This window comes from Oreochromis niloticus, linkage group LG14, assembly GCF_001858045.2.
Source record: "Oreochromis niloticus isolate F11D_XX linkage group LG14, O_niloticus_UMD_NMBU, whole genome shotgun sequence".
Classification (NCBI taxonomy): domain Eukaryota; kingdom Metazoa; phylum Chordata; class Actinopteri; order Cichliformes; family Cichlidae; genus Oreochromis; species Oreochromis niloticus.
In genome coordinates, this window is record NC_031979.2 from 17,885,555 (window position 1) to 17,906,589 (window position 21,035).

The window sequence follows — 21,035 nt, forward strand, 5'->3', positions numbered from 1 at the left end:
ATTGAGAGGGCTTTCTATATAAGCACAGAGATACAAATCAGAGAATAACATGGACAGCCGCGGAGCAGGATGTAGAGGCTTGAGTAATGCAGACAAAGGAAGGACATCAGATTTATGGAGGGGTATGCGCAGAGACACAGAGATGTTTGACAGACAGAGCGAGTAATTAAGAATCAAAAAACAGACTGTACATTAACAAAAAAGGAGATGCTTGTGAACAAGTGAAGGGGGAGCAACTAGATGTAAATGTAGGAGATGTCCCTGGAGACCTATTGTGTCCAGTGCTTTAACTGTGGTGATGATGTACCATGCCACTGGTCCCCTCCTCTCATTAAAGCTTTATGAAGCAAGCTTAGCACACATTTTATTACAATGACGCCACTGTCTGGCACATTCCAGCCTTGCGGCAGGGTGGTGTTGGTGGAGGGGTTTTAGGAAAAAAAAAACAAGCCGATAGAGGCATAGATCAGAAAGGGAATCAAGAGAGAAACGAAGACACGTGAGTGTAAGAAAGGCAAAACCAACATCAGGAAGCACGAACAGAAAAAAGAGAAGAAGCGATAGATGGAGAACAGAAGCTAAGAATGAAGGCTCAGATGAATGAAAAGTGGGATTTCAGTTATGTGCTCTGGGCCTGTGTGTATAGTTGCAGCTGTCTTGGTGTTGTATAAAAATAGACTGGTTTGGGATTAAGGCTATCAATATTTCTTTAGGTTTTGATGGAGGCCCATGAGGTAGATGGAAAGTCAAATTTGAAGACAAGTGATGTCATAAGGTGCATCTAAGCCAGAAGTTTCAGTCAAATTTCAAAAGAAGTCATCAGCTGGCACAGGAGCTCGGCTCCAATCTGCTACCCAGGATGTCAGCTCACATGCTCACTGCTTCAGTTCTATTATTTCTCATTCTGCTGGGTTTTTTTCCTTAACTCAAAATAGTTGATCCTTGTACCACAAATTCATCCAAAAGCAAGCCAGTTGTACTGTAATACATACAAATGGATTTTCTTTAGCATTTATCAAAGATGAAACTCAAAGTACTGCACTTTCCTGGCACTTCACTAAAAAAGTACAATCTCTTTTTATTATCTTATAACACAACCTCATTTCAGCATCGCTTATGTTACGCTCATGTGCACTGAAATATCAACCGAAATCTGGGAAAAAGTTGTAAAACTCATTTGGGAAGACACTAAGAACACTGACTTTAAGAACACCATGACTCAGCTACTGCTGAATGACGCATGCTAAGTACGTCTAGTATGCTAGTTCTGTGAATTGAAGACATTTAGCTCCTGTCATAATCAGAGACTAAATCCCTGCCTTATCGCCTCCTGGGTGTAGGGGCCTCAGCTTTGTTTAATTGCCACAAGCCCAAGCGTCAAAGCTGCATCTCCCTCAGTGTTTACCCCCACTGAGGCTTATAGCTGATAATGGAATTACTCTGAGTCCCAGGGGGAGGGAGAGCAGGAGGAACAGGAAGAGGAGGCAGCTATAGATGAAGGAAAGTGGATGATGGTGGAAGCTGAAAGAGAGAGGATGGATGGAGCGTCTGCCTGAAAAACTAAAGAAAGGGGCAAAGGTATGAGGTGGTGTGATGCGCAAGAAGATAAATAGAGGGAGAAAGACAGGAAAGAATTTAGCGTAATGCCTGACTGTTGCCAAAAGCAAACCCTGCAGTCTTCCTGCCTTACTGTTTACTCCAGTGTGACGTACGATGGGGTGGAGAGTGAATTATGATGCAGGGTAGAGCTGAAGTCCAAAAACATGGCTGTTTGAAAGAAAGAAAGAATGGGACTTAGGAAAGAAAGAGGAGGAGGGAATAAGAGGATAAAAGAGAAAGTGGGCAGCCGAAGTGAAACATTAAATCCTATAAAAAGAAATAAATGATGACACAGTTTTCTTAGATTTCACTCGCTTAATTTCTGTCCTCTTCTTTTTTTTCTTTTTTTTTGAGAATAAGGAGGATTCCTCTGTTCACATACCAAGTGCTTTTTTCTTGGTTGAGCTACAAAGATGAATGACAAAACAAAGCAGAGGGTAGAATTTTGCAGAAGCGACATAGCGGAAGATGTCAGAGCTTTTTACTCTTCTCTCTGTCATGTTTGAAAGCTTCCGGATGTTTGGAGACTGAGCTGCAGTGCTGTAGCAGAAAATGACTATATTTGAAGTGAACTCGTTTTTTTATTTTTTTGGCTCTGCATGTCTGTATGTGTGCAAAGATGGATCTCAAGGATCTAAAAGCTGTTGGGAGTTTGGATTTCATTTTAATTTTCTCAAAAAATGCATAAGAAGCAACATGAATTTTGGCAACTGGGGACGATTTTGTGTGAGCAGTTGAAAATGTCTTGTCGGGGGGCTTAGGTTGGCGTCTGATTTTCCACCCATGCACCTGCAAATGTTTGTGCTTGTAATTTATAACTACATGTGTAAGTACATAAGAAGCGGCAGAGAGGGATATTGTGTTGGGGCCTGTTTTGGATGAAATAAAAGTCATTTTGCAGAGGCAGTCTAATGTGAACATGACTGATGTATTTTCAAGATCTGTTCTGTTTCATTAGGCATTTGCAAAATCAGTCACACACACAACTCAAAAAAAAAATAAAGAAAAAATGCAGTTTGTGGGTCTAATTAGGAGTGTAAAGTTAGTGCATAGCTGACACAAGTTGAAGCCGTCGCTCATTAAAATTGGTTCACATGTGAAATCAGATTCCACAGTGTGAATTTAATTAAGGGCCATGTGTTCTTCTCCATCCTCCCCTCTTGCTGTTTTTGGACCGTTTCTCTAGCAGCTTTCAAAAACTGAGTCACTGAGTATTATATAGTGTCATATAGTATTTTTGTCAACTTACCCACTTTTTTTTTCTTCTTCTACCTGGATCCCTTTTGTGTCTGACACTATCCCCCGACCCCTCCCCATCTTCCACCTTTTCTCTGTCCACAGTCTGTTCTCAGTATTCAAGGGGGGTCTTCGCTATCTTCGGCCTTTACGACAAGCGTTCAGTAAACACGCTGACATCGTTTTGCGGAGCCCTGCACATCAGCCTAGTGACACCCAGCTTCCCCACTGAAGGCGAGGGCCAGTTCACACTGCAGCTTCGGCCGTCCATCAGAGGAGCTTTGCTGTCCCTGTTGGACCACTATGACTGGAGCCGATTCGTCTTCCTCTACGACACAGACAGAGGTAAATGCCCAGCAATGAATGCGCTAATGATGCATGTAATAACAGCTCGAATTTATAGTGGTCGTATGAAAAAACAAAATCTGACCACTTCTCATTTTCTTCTACTTAACTTTGTTCCTTCAGAGTTTTAAAGAGCAAAGTCAGAGAAGATTTTGTGGAAGGTTTTAAAAAAGGGGCTGTAATATAGTAAAATGGTCAATTTCAACTAGAAAAGCCTAAAAGACTGGAACGTAACTGGGCAAGCATTATGTACTTACAGAATTACATGGGTTGCCATGATGCACAGAAAAAAAAATCCAAGCACTAATGGGCAGGTGTGTCATTGTTTTCATAGGACTCAATGTCATTCTGTTAATACTATGTACACCACATGATCCAGTAGCTTCTGGATCCATTCTTAGTGTTAAAATTTTTTTTAAATTAAAGTAATAATTTCCTTTTTGATTCTTAGTATTTCACATTTAATTCAATTCAATTCAGTTCAGTTTTATTTTATAGCACAAAATCACAACAAGAGTTGCCTCAGTGCACTTTACATTACAAAGGTAAAGACCTTACAATTATACAAAGAAAACAGACAAACCCCCAACAGTCATATGACCCAAACACTTTGGCGAAAGTGGGAAGGAAAAACTCCCTTTTAACAGGACGAAACCTCCAGCAGAACCAGGCTCAGGGAGGGGCGGCCATCTGCCGCATCTGGGTGAGACAGGATAAAGACCTGCTGTGGTTAGCTTGCTCTGCGTTATAATGTTGTAATTTGAGGTTTGCGTGCATTTCCTTATGGTCCCGCACAACATCTCACAGCATTGAGGTCTAGACTTCGACTGGGTCTTTGCAGCACCTGGATTCTTTTCTTTTACAGCCTGTCTGTTGTAGATTTGCTGCTGTGCTTGGGATCATTGTCCTGTTGGATGGCTCAAGTCCTGTGGCTTCAAAACAAGCCCAAATGATCAACCCTCCATGCTCGTGCTTAACAGTTGGCATGAGGTGTTTGTGCTGTGTTTGGTTTTCACCAATCGTGGCACTTTGCTGGGCATCTCCACTTTGGTCATGTCTTTCCAATGCAAACCCTAAAGCCTTGTGATTTGTTCAAAAGCATCTTTGCAAACCTAAGTCACACAGCCCTGTTTTGTTTTGTTTTACGATAGGGGAGGCTTTCTCCTGGCAGCCTTTCCAAACAAGCTGTACGTGTTTACCAGTCAATCTTCATCTAATTGTGCTGTCACAAACTTTAACATTTAACACACTTACTGAGGCCCGCAGACCCTGAGACATATTGCTTGGAGGTGTTTTGCATTTCTAAGGCCGAGCATTGCATTGTTTGACTATATGGTGGATTTCCTGGGACGTCAGCTCCTTGAGCTAACACGTTCCTGAATCCGCCAGAACATCAAACTGTCAAAACTTTTGCTTTCAAAGAGGTGCTCAGACTTGCAGATTATCAGTTAATCAAGGGCATTTGATTAGCAGCACCCAGCTGCTACTGACCCTCTTAATTCCTATAAAAGCAGTAAGGGCGTACCCCTCTTACCCTTAACCCTTTCTTTCCTTTGTTTCTTTCTTTTTTCATAAAGTAACTCCCATATTTAGCCCTGTGTTCTCATGGAAACACAAAGGTTTTATTACTGGCAATGAGCAGACTTTATAAGGATAGCAGCTGAAACAGTGGTGATTTGGCACTTTTCAGCCAGAGACAAAGATTTGGCCTCAGCTCTCGCGGCGTTCACCTGCTTTTGATTCGACCATGCCATCATGCAGTGCATGCAAGTTATAGTGGAGCAGGCACAGCTGATGCCCTTAGTCCCTAACCACTGTCATGGGGATGCTTGGCACGTTATTTCTCTCACACACACCTATATGTGCGCACAAATAGACACACACTTACACTCCCACGCAGACTAATCCCCAGCCACAGGGAGTGAAACACAGGTCAAACATGACGTAAAGTCCCCAGACCATACTATAGTGGGTGTGTGTGTGCATGTGTGTAGGTGCCTCAGCCAGCATCCTGTGGCCTTCGTTGTTGTAAGTTATTACCCGGGGGAGCAAAAGGGGGAAAAAAAGAGGAAGGAAAAGGGGGAACAGGAAACACAGGTTAGGTCAGTCGTGCTGGTGGCGAAGTCAAAAAGACAAAAAATTAGCTGTGAGTCATGAGAGGAGGAGACAAACAAGGTGACGGGGGGAAGGGCTAGGAAGAGGAGAAAGTGGAGGTAGATGGGGGGCAGTGAAGGATGGCAGAGGGAACATTACAGAAAGGAGGAATAAGTAGACAGACAAAATCACAAGCCTCTGGGGATGTACAGTAGCATATAGCAGAGGAAGGAGGGGGAATGTTTGAGAGAAAGGGGGATAGGAGGGAGAAATGGAGCGAAAGATGGATGCGTAAGAATTTGGGCTGTACTCACCCATGACTTGGCCAAGGCAGGGCCCTTCATTATAGGCTCCCATCAAGACCTGCTGCCTGTAATGTGCTGGAAAATGGGCAGTAACACTGTGATCTGTTTTATGCTCCCTGCTCTGCTCTGGAGACAGCTGCTAACACACACTCACAGAGGCACGAACTGTGGACGTCCACAGAACTGCACATGTGCATGCAAAGGCAAATGCCTACACAGACAAATTCAAATAGATTATATTACTGCATGCCCATTTCTGAAAGCATTAGATAATATGTGTAAACACAGTACATAGGAAGGCACACATACAGCAAAACACCCGAGTAACTTCAACTTATTTTACAATAATCATTTTGTATTCTGCAATTAGTTTTAATTCTGATTTTATTTTGATTTTTTGTGTTCAATAAAGTGTAGTTTCTGAAGCAGATAAGCTCATTTGAGTTTAGTTTTTATATACTCTTTATTTTCTTGTGCCTCACCAGTTCAGGGTTGCAGGTGTGCTAAAGCCTATCCCAACGGTTACAGGGCAAAAGGCAGGGTGCAGTGAAAAATGATGATTTTTAGTTTAGTTTTTATTAGTTAGTCTTAAACTGGTTATTGCAGTAAAAACACAGCACTTTGGGAAGGTGGTTGACTCGAGGTCACGCAGACCTTCTAATTCTTAATAAACAAAATCAGCAAAGTCTCATCCAGGCAGGTTGTGATGACACATGTGAACAAAATATCAAAAACATATTTTCTTTTAGTTTAGTGAATTTTGTAAGTTTACAAAATCTTTTTTTTTTTTTTCAGTTTATTTTTCACACCAAGTTTTAGCTTTTTAGAGTTTTAGGTTAAGTTTTAGGCACAGACATGTTTTCATTTAGACACATGTATGATTCTATATAGCATCAATCGAGAGGTTAAAAAGGTCAAACTAGAGAGTGCGCTTTCTCGTCTTGTGTTTTAGGAGACTCCTGCTGTACTCGTGTTTCTCTGCCTTTGTGTCCATGTGACTTTCAGTGAATTGTGATATCATTTTATTTTGATCGAATCTGCTTTGCTCAGAGAGTTAGCATCGAGGTTTGTTTCAGCGCTCATCCTGATAGAAACATGGCCGCATGCCAATATTAAAAAAGAATATTGCTGTTGCATTGTGTTATTACTTATTATTACATGTTTCCCATTTGTCTTGACCCAACATGACAGTTGTTCGGTGTAATATTATATTCATTGTCACTCATGTTGACACCTGCTGCTTGTTTGATCGAGTCAGATTCATTAAGCCTGTTCAAAGATGTGTTGCCTCATATTGTCGAAGCAGAAGTCCATTTTATGGGTTTGATTCCAGACTATAAATACTAAGTATTTACATATGAATTACTTTTTAATCCTACTTTACTACTAAGGGGGAAAAAGGATTGAGAGAATTTAATTTCAATGAAATGTCAACACTGATTGTCAGAATTCGACAGACAATTCAGACGTTAAAAAATTAAGTTGAAGATGCAATAAGTGCTAAGCATTTTGCCCCTAGTTTTGAAGGATGAAGCGTAATGCACACCTGGAAACAGTTTGCTAATTCTGGTATAGTGTGCAAAGGTTTTACCCCAACTATGATTAAGACAACAGATTTTGAAAACACGAGCGCTTTTATTTATTTAGTTTTTTTTCTGGAAAAACAGCAAAGCATAATTTATCTATTTTTCAACTGCATCATGTACCTAGTGCAGCATTAATTTTCTTTTTTGCTTCCCTTACTCTCTGTTGTTTAGGTTATGCAATACTGCAGGCAATTATGGAGCGAGCGGGGCAGAACGGATGGCAGGTCAGGACACACACAAACGCACAGATTCTTGGAAACCTGCTAAAACACACACACATGCACAAGAATTGTCATGCTCCCTCAGAGCACACAACTAGTATATTAATTTAAACAGCCACATGCACACACTGTGCTCCCATGCTGTGTATTCACATTTCTGTCATCAGTTCTTCAAATAGCTTTTTCATTTGCTTGAGGTTTACATGCATGACTCTATCCATGATGTCTGCTCTTGTGTTCCTGCGCACATTTGACATGTAAAAACAGGTGAGTGCAATCTGTGTGGAGAGTTTCAATGAGGCGGCGTATCGGAGACTCTTAGAGGACCTGGATCGACGGCAGGAGAGAAAGTATGTCATTGACCTGGAGCCTGAGAGACTACAGAGCATCCTGGAACAGGTACTGTTATTGGGAAATTTAACCAACAAGACTGTGAATACTTTAATGTAAAATCCAAAATAGTGCTTAAGCCAGCAAACCATGTAAACTCATGTTAATTGAGTATGGAGGTTGAATATGGAGAGATTTGTGGTGCAGATAACTTAGCAGGATGGAAAAACATGGAATAATTAACAGGTCTATTAAATGTTAAATAATTCTGTTTTAGAGTAAGTTTGAGGTTGTTATTGCCGTTTATTAATGGCTACATTACATTTACAGCATTTATAAATACTCTACAGTCCCTGGTTACAAGTAATAAAAAGAATTTTAAAAATTAAAAAAGAAAAAATATCCAACTGCTGGTGCATGGAGGTCTGACACTGATCTGGATGCTAAACAAGATCATGAGATAGAGTTAATGGCTGCCCAAATATCACTGAGTGAGGGCAGAGATGACATTACTGACCTGCACTTAACACTTAATGAGATAGAGCCAGCCCACAATGATGCGTTTTTAGATCCTTTTAACCACATAATAGGTTGTGTTAAGTAATGAGATGAGACCCTGTGAGAAACAGTGAAAACAATTAGAATCAATGTTAAGTTACTAATAACTGTAGTACCACATAATGCAGATTTTTCACTGGACCACTAGTGTCTGCCGACTGTCTGCTCCACTCAGCTGGTTGCAGCAGCTCGCCTGATGCTTTCTGACATCTGGAAAGAAAACAAGATTTGAGTTTTTCCCTGGAGTTCGTAAATGTGGAATGAAAAACTGTGACTTCCCCAACAGCTACATCAGCGTGTGACTGCAGTAATGACAGTAAAGAGACCTATCGCACACAGATTTCAAGCATGTACCCACATAATAAACGTCAAGGCATGCGCTCGGACACCTTATGGTTGTCTGAGTTCATTAGATTGTCTGTCTTGTTTGATGGTTAAGTCTTGAGCTCTGACAGGTGGCAGGAGTGTGTGTGAGAAAGAGAGAGTGTGTGACTCAGGACTGTAACATCCCATTGGTCCTGCCACCTGTCATTACATGTGATCCTCACTTTGCATATGTGATAAACTCACTAACACAAACATACACACAAGCACATTCACTAATGCACATACCTCTCAGAAACTCCTACAATTACTGATAACACACAGAAATTTAATATATGTAATTAGGAAAAAAAGCTAAAATTACAGCATTACAATGCACATAGTCATACAGCTACACAGACACAAACCCACACTAGTAGCGGCATCTCAGACACACAGACTGTTTCTTAATTGGCTTCTGTGCTGAGTGAACAGACAGACTGAGGCGCACGCACAAACGCACACTCGCACACATGTGTACTGAGACGGGCATACAGACGCAAACACACACACTAGTCAGCTCTGCAGAGCTGGCACTGGCTTGCATCCCTGCTCTGAGACAGAGACTGCTCTGTTTGTCTGCCCCTGCCAGCTGCGATCTTTGTGTGTGCACGCGTGTGTGTGTACGTACATCTGTCTGCGTCAGTACAAAGCCGCTGATATGTGTGGGTGAGAGAGAGACAAAGAAAAATGTGAACAGTTTATTAATTAGGTTTATGCCACTTGTTAATCTGAATATGCATTCGACTACTTTGTCAGAATTCCCACAGTCTGCTGTATTTTCGCTCCATTTCCCTATATGGATAATATCAGTGACCAAAAACTCACGGGTTTTAGTTTTGAGCAGAAATCTTTTTACCTTATAGGTCACGTTTGAAACCAAATAGCAAAAAAAAAAAGAAAGAAAAAAGTGAAATCATCTGAAGTTTTTATTGTGTTTGGGTCAGACTTGACCTGTTTTCAAGTTTAGGTATGTAAAAAGTATCATATACTTTCTTTAGTGGAACTAAGCTTCTCAAAAGCAGCTTTTTCAACAGAACAAAAGAAATTTTATAATTTCAATTTGAAGGTCTCCAAAACACAAAACACTGGCTGTTTTCTGCATCACTTAAATGTTTAAAGAATCTGCAGAGTTTTTAGCCAGCATGGTACCAAAGTCTTCATCATTTTATCCTCCTTTAATCAGCATAATAAAGTAACCACAGCACCACTGTTAAGGAAGGTAATGGAGCAAGAGACGGAGGAAATCACCTTTTTTGTCACCCCTGTCGTGCTCCCTAATGCGTCTTTTCCCCTGGCTTGCCAAATTAAATCCAAGCTTTCTCTCCCTCTCTCTCTTTTCAGGCCGTCAGTGTGGGGAAACATGTCAAAGGTTACCATTACATCATAGCAAACCTGGTAAGGATGCTGGCGTTGCTTTCAACTGTTGTCTTGCTGTTTTCTGAAACATGTTTCCAACAGTGTTTGTGTAATGTTTTATTTCGAAAGCCTACTTAAGAATCCACAGTAGACACGCAATACTACACAAAACAAGATGGAGCTTTGAAGAATTCCTCTTCAAGTCTTTGTTGTTGCAGAGTTGGAGATTTTCTGCAATGATTAAAAAACTCTAGCTTAATTATTTTCTATTTATTTCTACCAGATCCTATGATGTATTTTACTAAATTATTATTTTATCACGTGTCTCTCCTTGACAAAGTCACACCTTTGGGCAGCTGCTGAAATCAAGCTCAATAAAATCAGCATTGTTTCAACCTTAATTCCTGAAATCTTTTGAACAGTAGTTCTCTCCAGGACAGTGTAAAAGGGTCCGGCTCAGGTCAGGTTAGAGGAAGTTTCATTGCTTTTAGTGATTACTATATCACCAGTTGGTAATATAGTAATCTACTCACCATCTACTCAGTTTTCCTAATCATTAATGTCATTCCTCAATGTTGCAAAGTTTCCACTGTGGAGATGTAATCTGGAGAGTATATCGAGCTTAGTGTGTGGGAGGAGTTTGAACCTTAGACCAGGGGTCTCAAATGTAAGGCCAGGGGGTCAGAATCGCGCCGACAAGGTCTCCAATCTGGCTCACTGGACAGTTTTGGAAACTGTGAAGGAAGGCATAAACTTTGGACTTTTAACTGAAGTTTTATGTTTTACAGCTTTTCCTGCTGATAAAGACCTCCCCCCCATGGCCATTCATGCGATACCGAAGTACTTAAGTAGCAGTTAATCAATTAAATGATCTACTGTAGAAAGTTCTGGGTGTTGTTTGACTTTTACAATGCTTCCACAGTTAGAATAAATACACAAACAAAATAAAACACATTTCTTTATCAGAAAAAGTGAGACCTTTTTTCTTATATTAAGATATCTCAGGCAATAAATGTGTAGTTAGTGAAGTGTACCTTCTTTACACTGATTAAATGGTTGTTTCATTGGTTGTTTCATAAGATCAAAATGGGCTGCATTACATCGTCTGGTCTGAAGGTTTTTGTGGTTTATGTGTTACATTGTTCCAAACACGTCTTTATTTCTGTTGTGCTTTTGGTCTACCCAGGGTTTTAAGGACATATCTTTGGAAAGGTTCATGCACGGCGGGGCCAATGTGACCGGGTTCCAGTTAGTGGACTTCAGCAAGCCTATTGTCATAAAACTTATGCAGCGCTGGAACAAACTCGATCAGCGTGAATACCCTGGATCTGAAAGCCCACCTAAGGTAATAAAAACATGTTGCTCTATCATTGAATATGCATTTTGGAAATCTGTGTCAGACAGAGGTCTCGGTACCTGAAACATAGTCTTGTGTGGTAGCTGAAGTGCTGAAATAAATTCTACAGCTAAATGTGGAATGAAGAAAATGCAGGACTTCCATTCATACTTACTTCAAAAATGCATGGTATTGAGATAAACAATTACTTGAAGTGCACACACACACATTACTGCCATTGATGTGCAAATTGCTCTTTGTACCTGAAATTCAACGCAAAAGCTGCACGGAAGGTTTTCAATCAGGTATCCAGCCACAGGGGGATAACGCAGTATTTGAACCATTCAGATTGTGATGTGGTGCATGTGTTACAGCTTCTTAGCCAATCAGAGCATGACCTCAGAATATGGCAGAAGTGAAAAGGCTTATCTGTGATTAAGTCTCAAGGTTAACGTGATGCATACAGATTATGTAGACTAAAGACTTTTGTGTTCTATGTCTGTTTAGAACAAAATTCTGCTGTCATGTGTCGGCCCCCTCACCTATTTGCTCACTTTTCTGAGATATCTTTCTTTAACCTTTATAGTTCCAGTTCCCTATAGACATTCACAATTAATCCCCTGATAGAGCACTGGCCTGTGGCTATATTTATAGAAAAAATGTCCACCTACCCATTAAAAATACATCAGCTGTCAGCCCTCTGCCCGCTTGCTGAAGTTGTTTGTATTCAATAATCCTAAAAAACACACACACACACACAGGACTACAAAAAGATGGCACTGTGAATGTGTCTTTCAGTGATGCAAATATATATTTATGGTTTTACGATTTCTAATTGGCACGCTATTTTTCACCCGGCCCCGGTGTTAATTAGCTAATCATCAGTTTTAGATTCACCTAATGAATTCTCATTAGTAGATGTCAGCTTCATCAATCGTCCCTTAACATTTACACAACATTTAGTGTGTTAATTGAGGTAAGCCTATTATGCATGATTGTGACAGATAAACACAGCGAACATATTTTGATGCACAAAACAGAAGCAAACACACCTGTAAGTGCTCAAATCTCAAAATCTGAAGTGCATTCAGAGAATGTATTTACTTTTGCTGCCATGTACATATACTGTGTTACAAACCTGGAAACAATGATTTGAATGATTTAATGCTAACAGAAATCCAGTTACCTCTCGTGACAATAGATGCCTCCAAATTGCTCCTGGCTAATTTGTGCTCTGTAAAAAAAGAAAAAAAAATGAGCTCAGTTAACCTTGGGGCAACTGGTAGCCTTAGGCCAAATAAAAATGTGGTCTAATAATGGGCAGGGTGGGAAATACTACTGAGAATTGTCCCTTCTACACTTGAGGCTGGAATACGAACCGCCCATCAATCAAAATCTCTTAACTGCTGGTGTCTCTTTGTTTTGCCTGGAGATTTCGTTGAAAAGTAATTGTCAAAGAAATATATTAAGCTCATTAAAATGTTGTATATAATAATTAGGATCACTTCAAGAGATACAAACAATTTATCCAAATTTCTTTCAAACACTTGATCTGATTTTATGAATGTTTACCACATCTGTGTTAACAGATTTAATCAAAAATGATTAATAAGAAGGATTTAAAAATTGTCATCATGATAATGATCTCAGTAAACATTAGATTTACTGACTTAAATTCTACTTTTAGTTATTATCGCTGGTCTGAAATTAAATGTTCATACTTTATTTCCGTCTCAGGAGCTCATTTAATAGTTTTCTTTCAGTGTAGAGTTGAAATTTTTTTTTCTTTTTGTTTGTTTTTCAACTTCTTGCAAAATCCCGACGTTTTCCATCTTTCTTGTTATTGCTTATATTTAAATTTAGTTTATCCGTATTTTATTGTGAGTTATTGTCACAATTCCGGAAAAACACCCAAATTCAGGACTTACAGGCGAAAAAGATAAAAAATAAATAAATAAAATAAAAATTCATATTGGGTAGAAGGCAGCAGCCCTAATTTTTGAAAAGAATCCCAAATCCTCAAAGATTCAAGAAACAAATTTTAAAAACAAGGAGAAAACAGAGGGACAAAGACCAAAGTGACACTGGACTGTATACAGAGGGGTGATGAGAGGAGACGCATTGGGAACTAGACACAGGTGAGATTAAGCAAGACAGTGACAAGAAAGTAAAACTAAAAGCAAGGCAAAAAGAGACCAAGAATTCACAAAATAAAACAGGAAGTAACAAACAGCTAACAGACAAAGTCTCAAAAACAAGGACATGCTGGAGAGACTAGACAAAATTAGAACATAACAATAAAAGCCTTCACTCACAGACCTTACCTTTCTACCTCTGCACGAAGACGAGCTCACGCTCAGCCAGTGTTATTCATGATGCCACGTTATGTTTTGAAGAAATCAGACTCGACAGACAAAATTTCCAAGATTGTCAGCCTGTTTTGTTCAAATAAGCTTGGGTAGACTGAGACTGCAGAAAAAAGCCTGCAGTTCACGCAAAACAAGAGCTTTTTATAATGTCCAAAAAATCCTTTCTATATCTAGAAATTCTTGGAATCATACTTTTAAATGTTGTCATACAAGGACACATCTATAGCAGACTCAACAACCTGGACATCTGGAAAACATACCAAAAACCTTTCTCAAAACAGGAAATTACAACTATACATTGAATTAAGAGAGGTAGCCTTTGGCTACAACACAGCAAACAAACAGCAGCTTTCAGTGAAACAGCCTGCAGCATCCAAACCCAGAGAATAATCAGGAGCATGTATTTTCAGTCATCATATTGTCACATCATATTGAATGTCAGGTTCAAATACCAAGTCCAAAATAATTTAGTATCATATTTTAGCTGTAACATCTACCTGCCCTAACAGCAGAATTTTGCTCTGTTTGAAGAAGATTACTTGTGTGACAGTAAAAGAGGTGAAGATTCAGATGTGGAAGTCATCAGAACACTTCCAGGAGTGATCTGAAAACAGCAGGGGAGCCATAAGAGAGCTACACAGAGACATTCAAATTTAGGTCAGATATGGTTTTGGCTTGAAATGGATGGAGTCGTTCACATCACAAACTTAGTTAGTTAGCAAAATGGCATTTTTATTAGCTTTAAAGATAAATTATAGCTGATGCCACTAGAAATAATTTTAGTTTTGCTTGCATTTGATTATACTGGACAATGTTCAAGTCTTTCCACTTGCAAAAGGAGGGATTTGATTTCACTTTTTGCAAAGCTTCATAGCTGCATAGATTTTTATAAATATGTGTGAAAAGTGAAAACTACTTGGTGCATCTTTATATATTAATCATAAAGCCGGTCCCTGATATTTTTCTCTAAAGGTTTTATCATGTTTGACAAGCCACATTTAAAAACTTAAAGATTGGATCTGATCCTGGAAACATTTTCTGAAAGTTTGCGTTTTTAAAAGGTAATTCTGTTTCTTTGTCTCCCCAAAACATTTGTACTCTGCTCCTGACAAAAACTGAAAGTTAGAAAACTACTTGGCTCACTTCTGTTGTTTTCTCTGTGATTCTTCATCTGTCAGTCACATGCCTAAAGGCTTTCCTTAGTTTCAAAGGGTACAGATGAAAGAAGGATGACACGGTTGCGTAGCCTTGCAAAACACACCTTGTGGGATACAAATCAAGTGATGTCAATAAGAGAGAAACTACCTGCAGAGGCGTGGAAAGCATTGGCAAGAGAATCTCAGCCGACTTGCCTCCATCCTTCCATTTTCATCTCTCCACTTCTTTCTGTCGCGATGTGAAGGCAGCCTGCTGTGTGTTTGACTGCCTCCATCTGCGTGGAGCTGCGTGTCTGTGTGTGTCCTGGGTGGGGGTGTTGCTGCTGAGTGTGTGGTATTCTTCCCTGCAGCGCTGTGTCTTACCTATAATGAATTTGTCAAACAATCTGTCAAGACCACCATCACTTTGCAGAGTTTCATCAGAGCACAGACACTGATAGTGTCTTACATTTGATTAAAATTAATAGCAAGTCATTTCAAAGGTATTAAGTCTGTTTTATAATACAACCCAGTGAAACACTAATAAGCAATCAGCATGACAAAGAATTACGGCATATTTGAAAAACATGTTTATGATATAATTTAACTCATTTAAATGGCTTCAATAGCACGTACAGTGACTTTATTTAAAAACTGTAACTCTCTCTAACCCTGGCACATTTACAGTGATGTTACATTTATAGTGGTGTTGATTGATATTTACTATAGAAATAAAATAAAAGTCAGAGCAGTGAGATAGACCGTGGCACTGGTCACAGTTTACATAATGACCGTGTTCCCTTATGTAGAGTTATGATGGTCTAAGCCTGGTCAAAAGATGTGAGTGGGTAGTAATATTGTTGGAGAAAAAATTCTGGGAAAGCAACAAATATACTGAAATATAAAGACTTCACACTAAACATTTTGATGCAATAGGATAATAAAACAGTTTTCAGGCAATTTATGTTATCAGTTATATAAGATATAACATGAACTAAGATATACATACAGTTCTATACAAAGTTTAGGCTTGTCAAAGAGGTAACCTTTGTCCCCTCTCTCTTTTTCACAGTATACCTCATCTCTGACTTATGATGGTGTCCTTGTAATGGCTGAAGCCTTCCGCACCCTTCGCCGTCAAAAAATCGATATCAGTCGCCGTGGCAATGCAGGTGACTGTCTGGCCAATCCAGCTGCTCCCTGGAACCAAGGAATAGATATGGAGCGTGCGCTCAAACAGGTTGGCTCAATTTCACTGATAGTATACAAATTTTATAATAGAGAGAATGCTAAATTAATTATCCATTATCACGTGTAAACACACAAAAAAACAAATACATACACAAATGAAATGAACAAAACAAAGAACTAAGACTAGGATTGTTGCTGATGTAGAATTTTTTGTTGCTTTCTCCTTAAAAGCTGGAGGTAAATAGGTTGTGTAAATAATCTGAAACAAAAGGGTAGCAGAAAATTTTACTGAAAAGGTTTTAAACACTAATTAAACTAATTAAACTAATTAGATAAACTCTTAGCTTTGTGCTTTTATTTTGAAAATCTCACAGGAATAAGGAGTCTTGACATCATTTAATAAATAATTAAATTAAAAGCATTCCGTTAAATTCCTATGACTATCAAGGTGCTTTTATTTTGAAAATAAGGCATAGAGTACATGGTCTGTTAGGGACTGCAGCTGTTGTCTGTTGTGAATCAGTAGAATTTTTGTGGTCATAATGTTAAAGTTGTGGAGGTACCAACCATTTGATGATAAAAACAGCATATGACAGAACAAAATATTATGGAAATAAATGCTTTGGTCCAATTGTTTTAAAATACTGTATCAACAGGACTTTGATTCACTCTATGTTTATACTTGTACCGCCTTATTTTTTTATCTTATCAATTTATATTAATTTCTCATGTACTTACCCATTAGCGGTATTTGCCTCAGACTTTCAGTGTAATGTTTAAAGTGAAAACGAGACAATATTAACTTTAATTAGAGTTGGCCTGTAAAAGCAAAGAAAAACTAAAGCTTAAGGACAACAAATGAGGAGCAACCTAAGAATCAACAGAGAACATTAAACAATAAACTCAAAAACACTGGGTCAAAAACCCAGCACCGTTAAAGTATTTGCATTAATTAATCCCCTTTCCTTCTGTTTATAGTATCTTAGTGGTAGCAGCTAACATTCCCACACTCAATTCAGATTTTCAGCTTGGGCACAAAGTGTTCATAGGAAACAATGCAAGTGTTTCGTTTGGCATAATTGAAATAAATAATGGGTATCAGTCTTAATGTTAACTGTGCATCAAATTATTGCTAATGGAAACTCAATTTTGTCTCTGCTGCAGCATCCCGTTGCGGTTATTGAACTATTTGTTTAAGCACTGCTTGCTTGGCTTCACCATGAAGACAAAAAAAAGAAGCCCAAGCACTCCTATTGCACTCCTGACTGTTCACTGAGTGTCTGCGATCTTAAACATCTGTATGAACTATTTCAGTTTTATGTTTCTACTGTTACAATTCATCCAGGTGCGCATTCAGGGCCTGACTGGGAATATTCAGTTTGATCACTACGGTCGGAGGGTGAATTACACGATGGACGTGTTTGAACTCAAGAGCAATGGCCCGCGCAAGGTAAACGTTCCTCATGCATTAAAAAAAGACAAGGACTATAAATTTGTGAGTCCAGATACTCACAGCAATACCACGAGTAAAGTATTTTAGACCGTGTTTCTAAAAAGCCATGTTAAAAGACAGGAAAATGAAAAGAAAAGCAGTTTATCTTAATTTGAGCAAATGCGATGCCTCAGCAGGATATATACATAAATCACAATTAATATATACACTTCCTGTTAATTTGTATAGTGCTTCATTCTTCTTGTTTTATCCTCATTCATAAAAAATTAATTTACGCAATAATTATTTTCATAATTCTTAATTAATAACTTCTGTTTGCAATTATGAATACCATTAGATGACTGCAATCAAACCAGCCATCACAGCTTGTGTATATTAATGGCTTTTTGGAGTACACACTGGAGATCAGCTCCCAGGCAACCTGGGGGTACATAAAAATCTGCAGTGACATAAATAAGTAAAGTTTGAACATAATCTGTCTCCATAAGAGAAGAAAGTAAGAGGATGAGATGCAGTTTGGAAGTACTTATAAATTCTCTATACTGGAAAAACACATACATGTAGCCCCGATAATAAAGATATAACACCATGTTCCAGCATCGCAATTGTTCCTTCGACAGCAATGTGTGTTTATTGAAGGTTCTTGGCTCACATTCAATATCTCCTACAGTTCCAATGGGAAATTTCCTGGAGTTTGCTCAATCTGATTTATCTTTCTCTCAGTCTCATTTTCTCCTATTTCGCCTTCTCATTTCTTTTAATGCTTCCGTTTTACATTTTCTATCTCGATTGTATTGCACGCATGTTGAATTACATTTTGCATGAATTGTGCGAGGGTAAAACTGATTGAAAGGACATTAAACTATATTTTCATGGATGTTTTTTCTCTTATCGCCCTCATTCATCGTCTCCTACTCCCGTATATCCCTCTGTTTACCTCAGATTGGTTACTGGAACGACATAGACAAACTTGTGTTGGTCCAGAATGAAAATGCTCTGTCCAATGACAGCTCGGCCATGGAGAACCGGACTGTTGTCGTGACAACTATCATGGTAATGTACCATCTGACTGTTTTCATTTCTCCATTGTTTGGGTGCTGTTCGAGATTTGGGTGAAGCTCTCCTTCAGCACGGACACTCAGTCGTTCCAAAATATATAGCCTAATGTCACCAGAATCTTGATTTGACTTGAGCAAGTATGCAGAGACTTGAAGTTTATGTTGAAAAAAATTACACACCAGAAAAAATATGATAACCATATGAAATAAGTTTTTATTTTACTTTTTCCCAAGCAAGATTAGTAAATGGAAAGTGATGGAATAGGAAAACTATCGGCAGAGAATTTATCCAGAACACCCACTTAGAATATTTCACAGGGGACAGGATACACACTAACCAGCCACTTTATTCGGCACACCTGATCGAGTGGTCAATAATGCAAATACCTAATGAGCCAATCACATGGAATCGACTCAATACATTCAGGCATAATCAAGATGACCTGCTGAAGTTTAAAGTGAGCATCAGAATGGAGATAAAAGGGGATTTAAGTGACTTTGAATTAGGCATGCGTGTTGGCACCAGCTTGCTGATGTTTCAGAAATTGATGACTTCCTGGGATTTCCCCACATGGGCCAACAAAGAATGGCCTGGAAAGGAGAAAATATCGAATGAGTGGCGGTTCTCTGGGTGAAAATCCCTTGATGCCAGAGGTCAGAGGGGAAAATTGCCTGACTTCTAGCTGATTGCAAGGCAACAGTAACACCAGTAACCACTCATTGAAGCCAAGGTAGCAGCACATCAATTCGATTCACTTTAATTGTATAGCCCAATATCACTTGTAATGGTTCGAAAGGATTCACAGGCATAAAAACATTAATGCACAGCATGTCCAACCTTAAAGCAGATGAGCTACAGCAGCAGAAGAGCACACTGGATGTAGCAACTGAAGCTACAATTCCCAAGGATTCATCAAAATTGAGCAATCGAAGGTCTAATGATCCTTGATTTCTGCTGAAACAAGATGAAAAGCATGGAGCCATCTGCATGTGGTTCAAGCTACTAGAAGTGACCTAATGGTGCACTGGCACCGTGTCCGAAAGCTCACATCATCTCAAGCTGGTTTCTTGAATATTGAAAAATACTCAGATTAGCCTCCACTTTTTGCATTTTATTTTCTAATAGCAACTGAGAATCTTGTTTTTTTAGCCGCATCACTCCTTTTCATTGAAGGGTGTCTTGAAAGTACCCTCTAGGTGAACTGTGGCTATTTTCAGTACAATGAAATAAAGAAGTGGGCATGTGTCATCCCTTAGTGCTAATAGAGTCTGCCATGAATATTGCAGTCTGTACTGTGGGGAAACAATGGCCACAACATTAATGTGATAATACGAGGCTAAAGTGCCCCTTTTAAGTGTTGTTAGACTCGTCTGATGGTTCACAGGACGATTGAACCCTTATGTCTGGACAATCTGGCTGAGCTTTACAGTCAGGCTCTGGCACACTCTCACCTCAGTCATTGTTTCAGCGTCCATAGGAAGCATTTGGAAACTTCCACTTATCAAGTTTTTTCAGCTTGGACATTCTTTGTTTTCTTTTTTTTGGTGGGGGCCGTACATTATTCAAATGAAAATGGTAATGCGTCCACTGATTACTGATTACACACGATCGTAACCAGCACATGCAATCACTTTTCGTAGAGGGAAGTTACCACAGTTACTTTGTGGATACTGTAGAACTGATAGTGCTTCAAGTCCAGCTCTGTGGTGAGGTTTACCTGTCTTTGTGGTCTTTTTGAATACATTTAGTATCAGAAAGTTGGAGGATTAAGTCCAACAAGGGCACGACATGGCATCGTTTTAACACTGAAAACAAAATCAGCCTGGAAGTGGACGAGCTGGATGAGTTCAATAGAGCCCTCACAGTAAAGCCAGGAGGGAGTGGCACTTGTCCAGCTGGAAGATTTCACTAATGTCTCATTAGTAAGCAAATCCAAAAGTGACCTCAGATCACCATTTAGAAGTGACCTCAGTCCAATCTCTTCTAATAGCTTTCACATAGACACTGCTCTGCAGCCCAGTTTAATTATTCCTCTTTCTTCTACAAACAAGGATAAAGGAGGGCTAATCGGTGGATGTGTGCACATCCTCCGCTTACATTTGATTTCACTTCACCCATCTGCAGCGTTTTTATGGTGGCCATCCCCTTCCTGTAAATGCAATCAGTCTAATTCAATTTGGCATGCAAAGTGATGCAAGTGAAAGCAACTCAAAAGACTAATTTCAGCCCAGAGATAAAACAAGCCACAGATGCTCGGGCTTTAATTCTGTGTTTTGTTTTAAGGCACATTGCATCGCTTCATCCAGAAAACTCAAATGTGACCAAAATATCTGCAGTTGTACTTCGCCATTGCCCTCCCCTCATGCAAATACTTATAAACAGACAACGGCTCAAAGATGTTGATTTGACAGTGCAGTGAGTCTACAGTGCCTCCGGTGGCCAGATCCAGTAATCACTCCGGCTGGCGCAGAGGAAAACAGCCGCACATGCTGCTG

At 39.3% G+C, this 21,035-nt stretch overlaps 1 protein-coding gene across 9 annotated transcripts in view; it reads left to right on the top strand.

The window, feature by feature from the left end:
• The window catches only part of gria4a (glutamate receptor, ionotropic, AMPA 4a), a 108,979-nt gene that overhangs the window by 43,127 nt on the left and 44,817 nt on the right, over window positions 1-21,035 (top strand). For all 9 annotated transcript variants that reach the window (XR_003213844.1, XR_003213843.1, XR_003213845.1 and 6 more), the window contains 8 exons: window positions 2,941-3,180; window positions 7,337-7,389; window positions 7,654-7,785; window positions 9,982-10,035; window positions 11,183-11,341; window positions 15,910-16,077; window positions 17,374-17,478; window positions 18,424-18,534. Coding sequence is in view for 6 of the 9 variants with exons in the window: in XM_019345322.2 (XP_019200867.1) it covers window positions 2,941-3,180; window positions 7,337-7,389; window positions 7,654-7,785; window positions 9,982-10,035; window positions 11,183-11,341; window positions 15,910-16,077; window positions 17,374-17,478; window positions 18,424-18,534 (1,022 nt within the window). In the remaining 3 variants the exon portion in view is untranslated. The remainder of the gene's footprint in view (window positions 1-2,940; window positions 3,181-7,336; window positions 7,390-7,653; window positions 7,786-9,981; window positions 10,036-11,182; window positions 11,342-15,909; window positions 16,078-17,373; window positions 17,479-18,423; window positions 18,535-21,035) is intronic.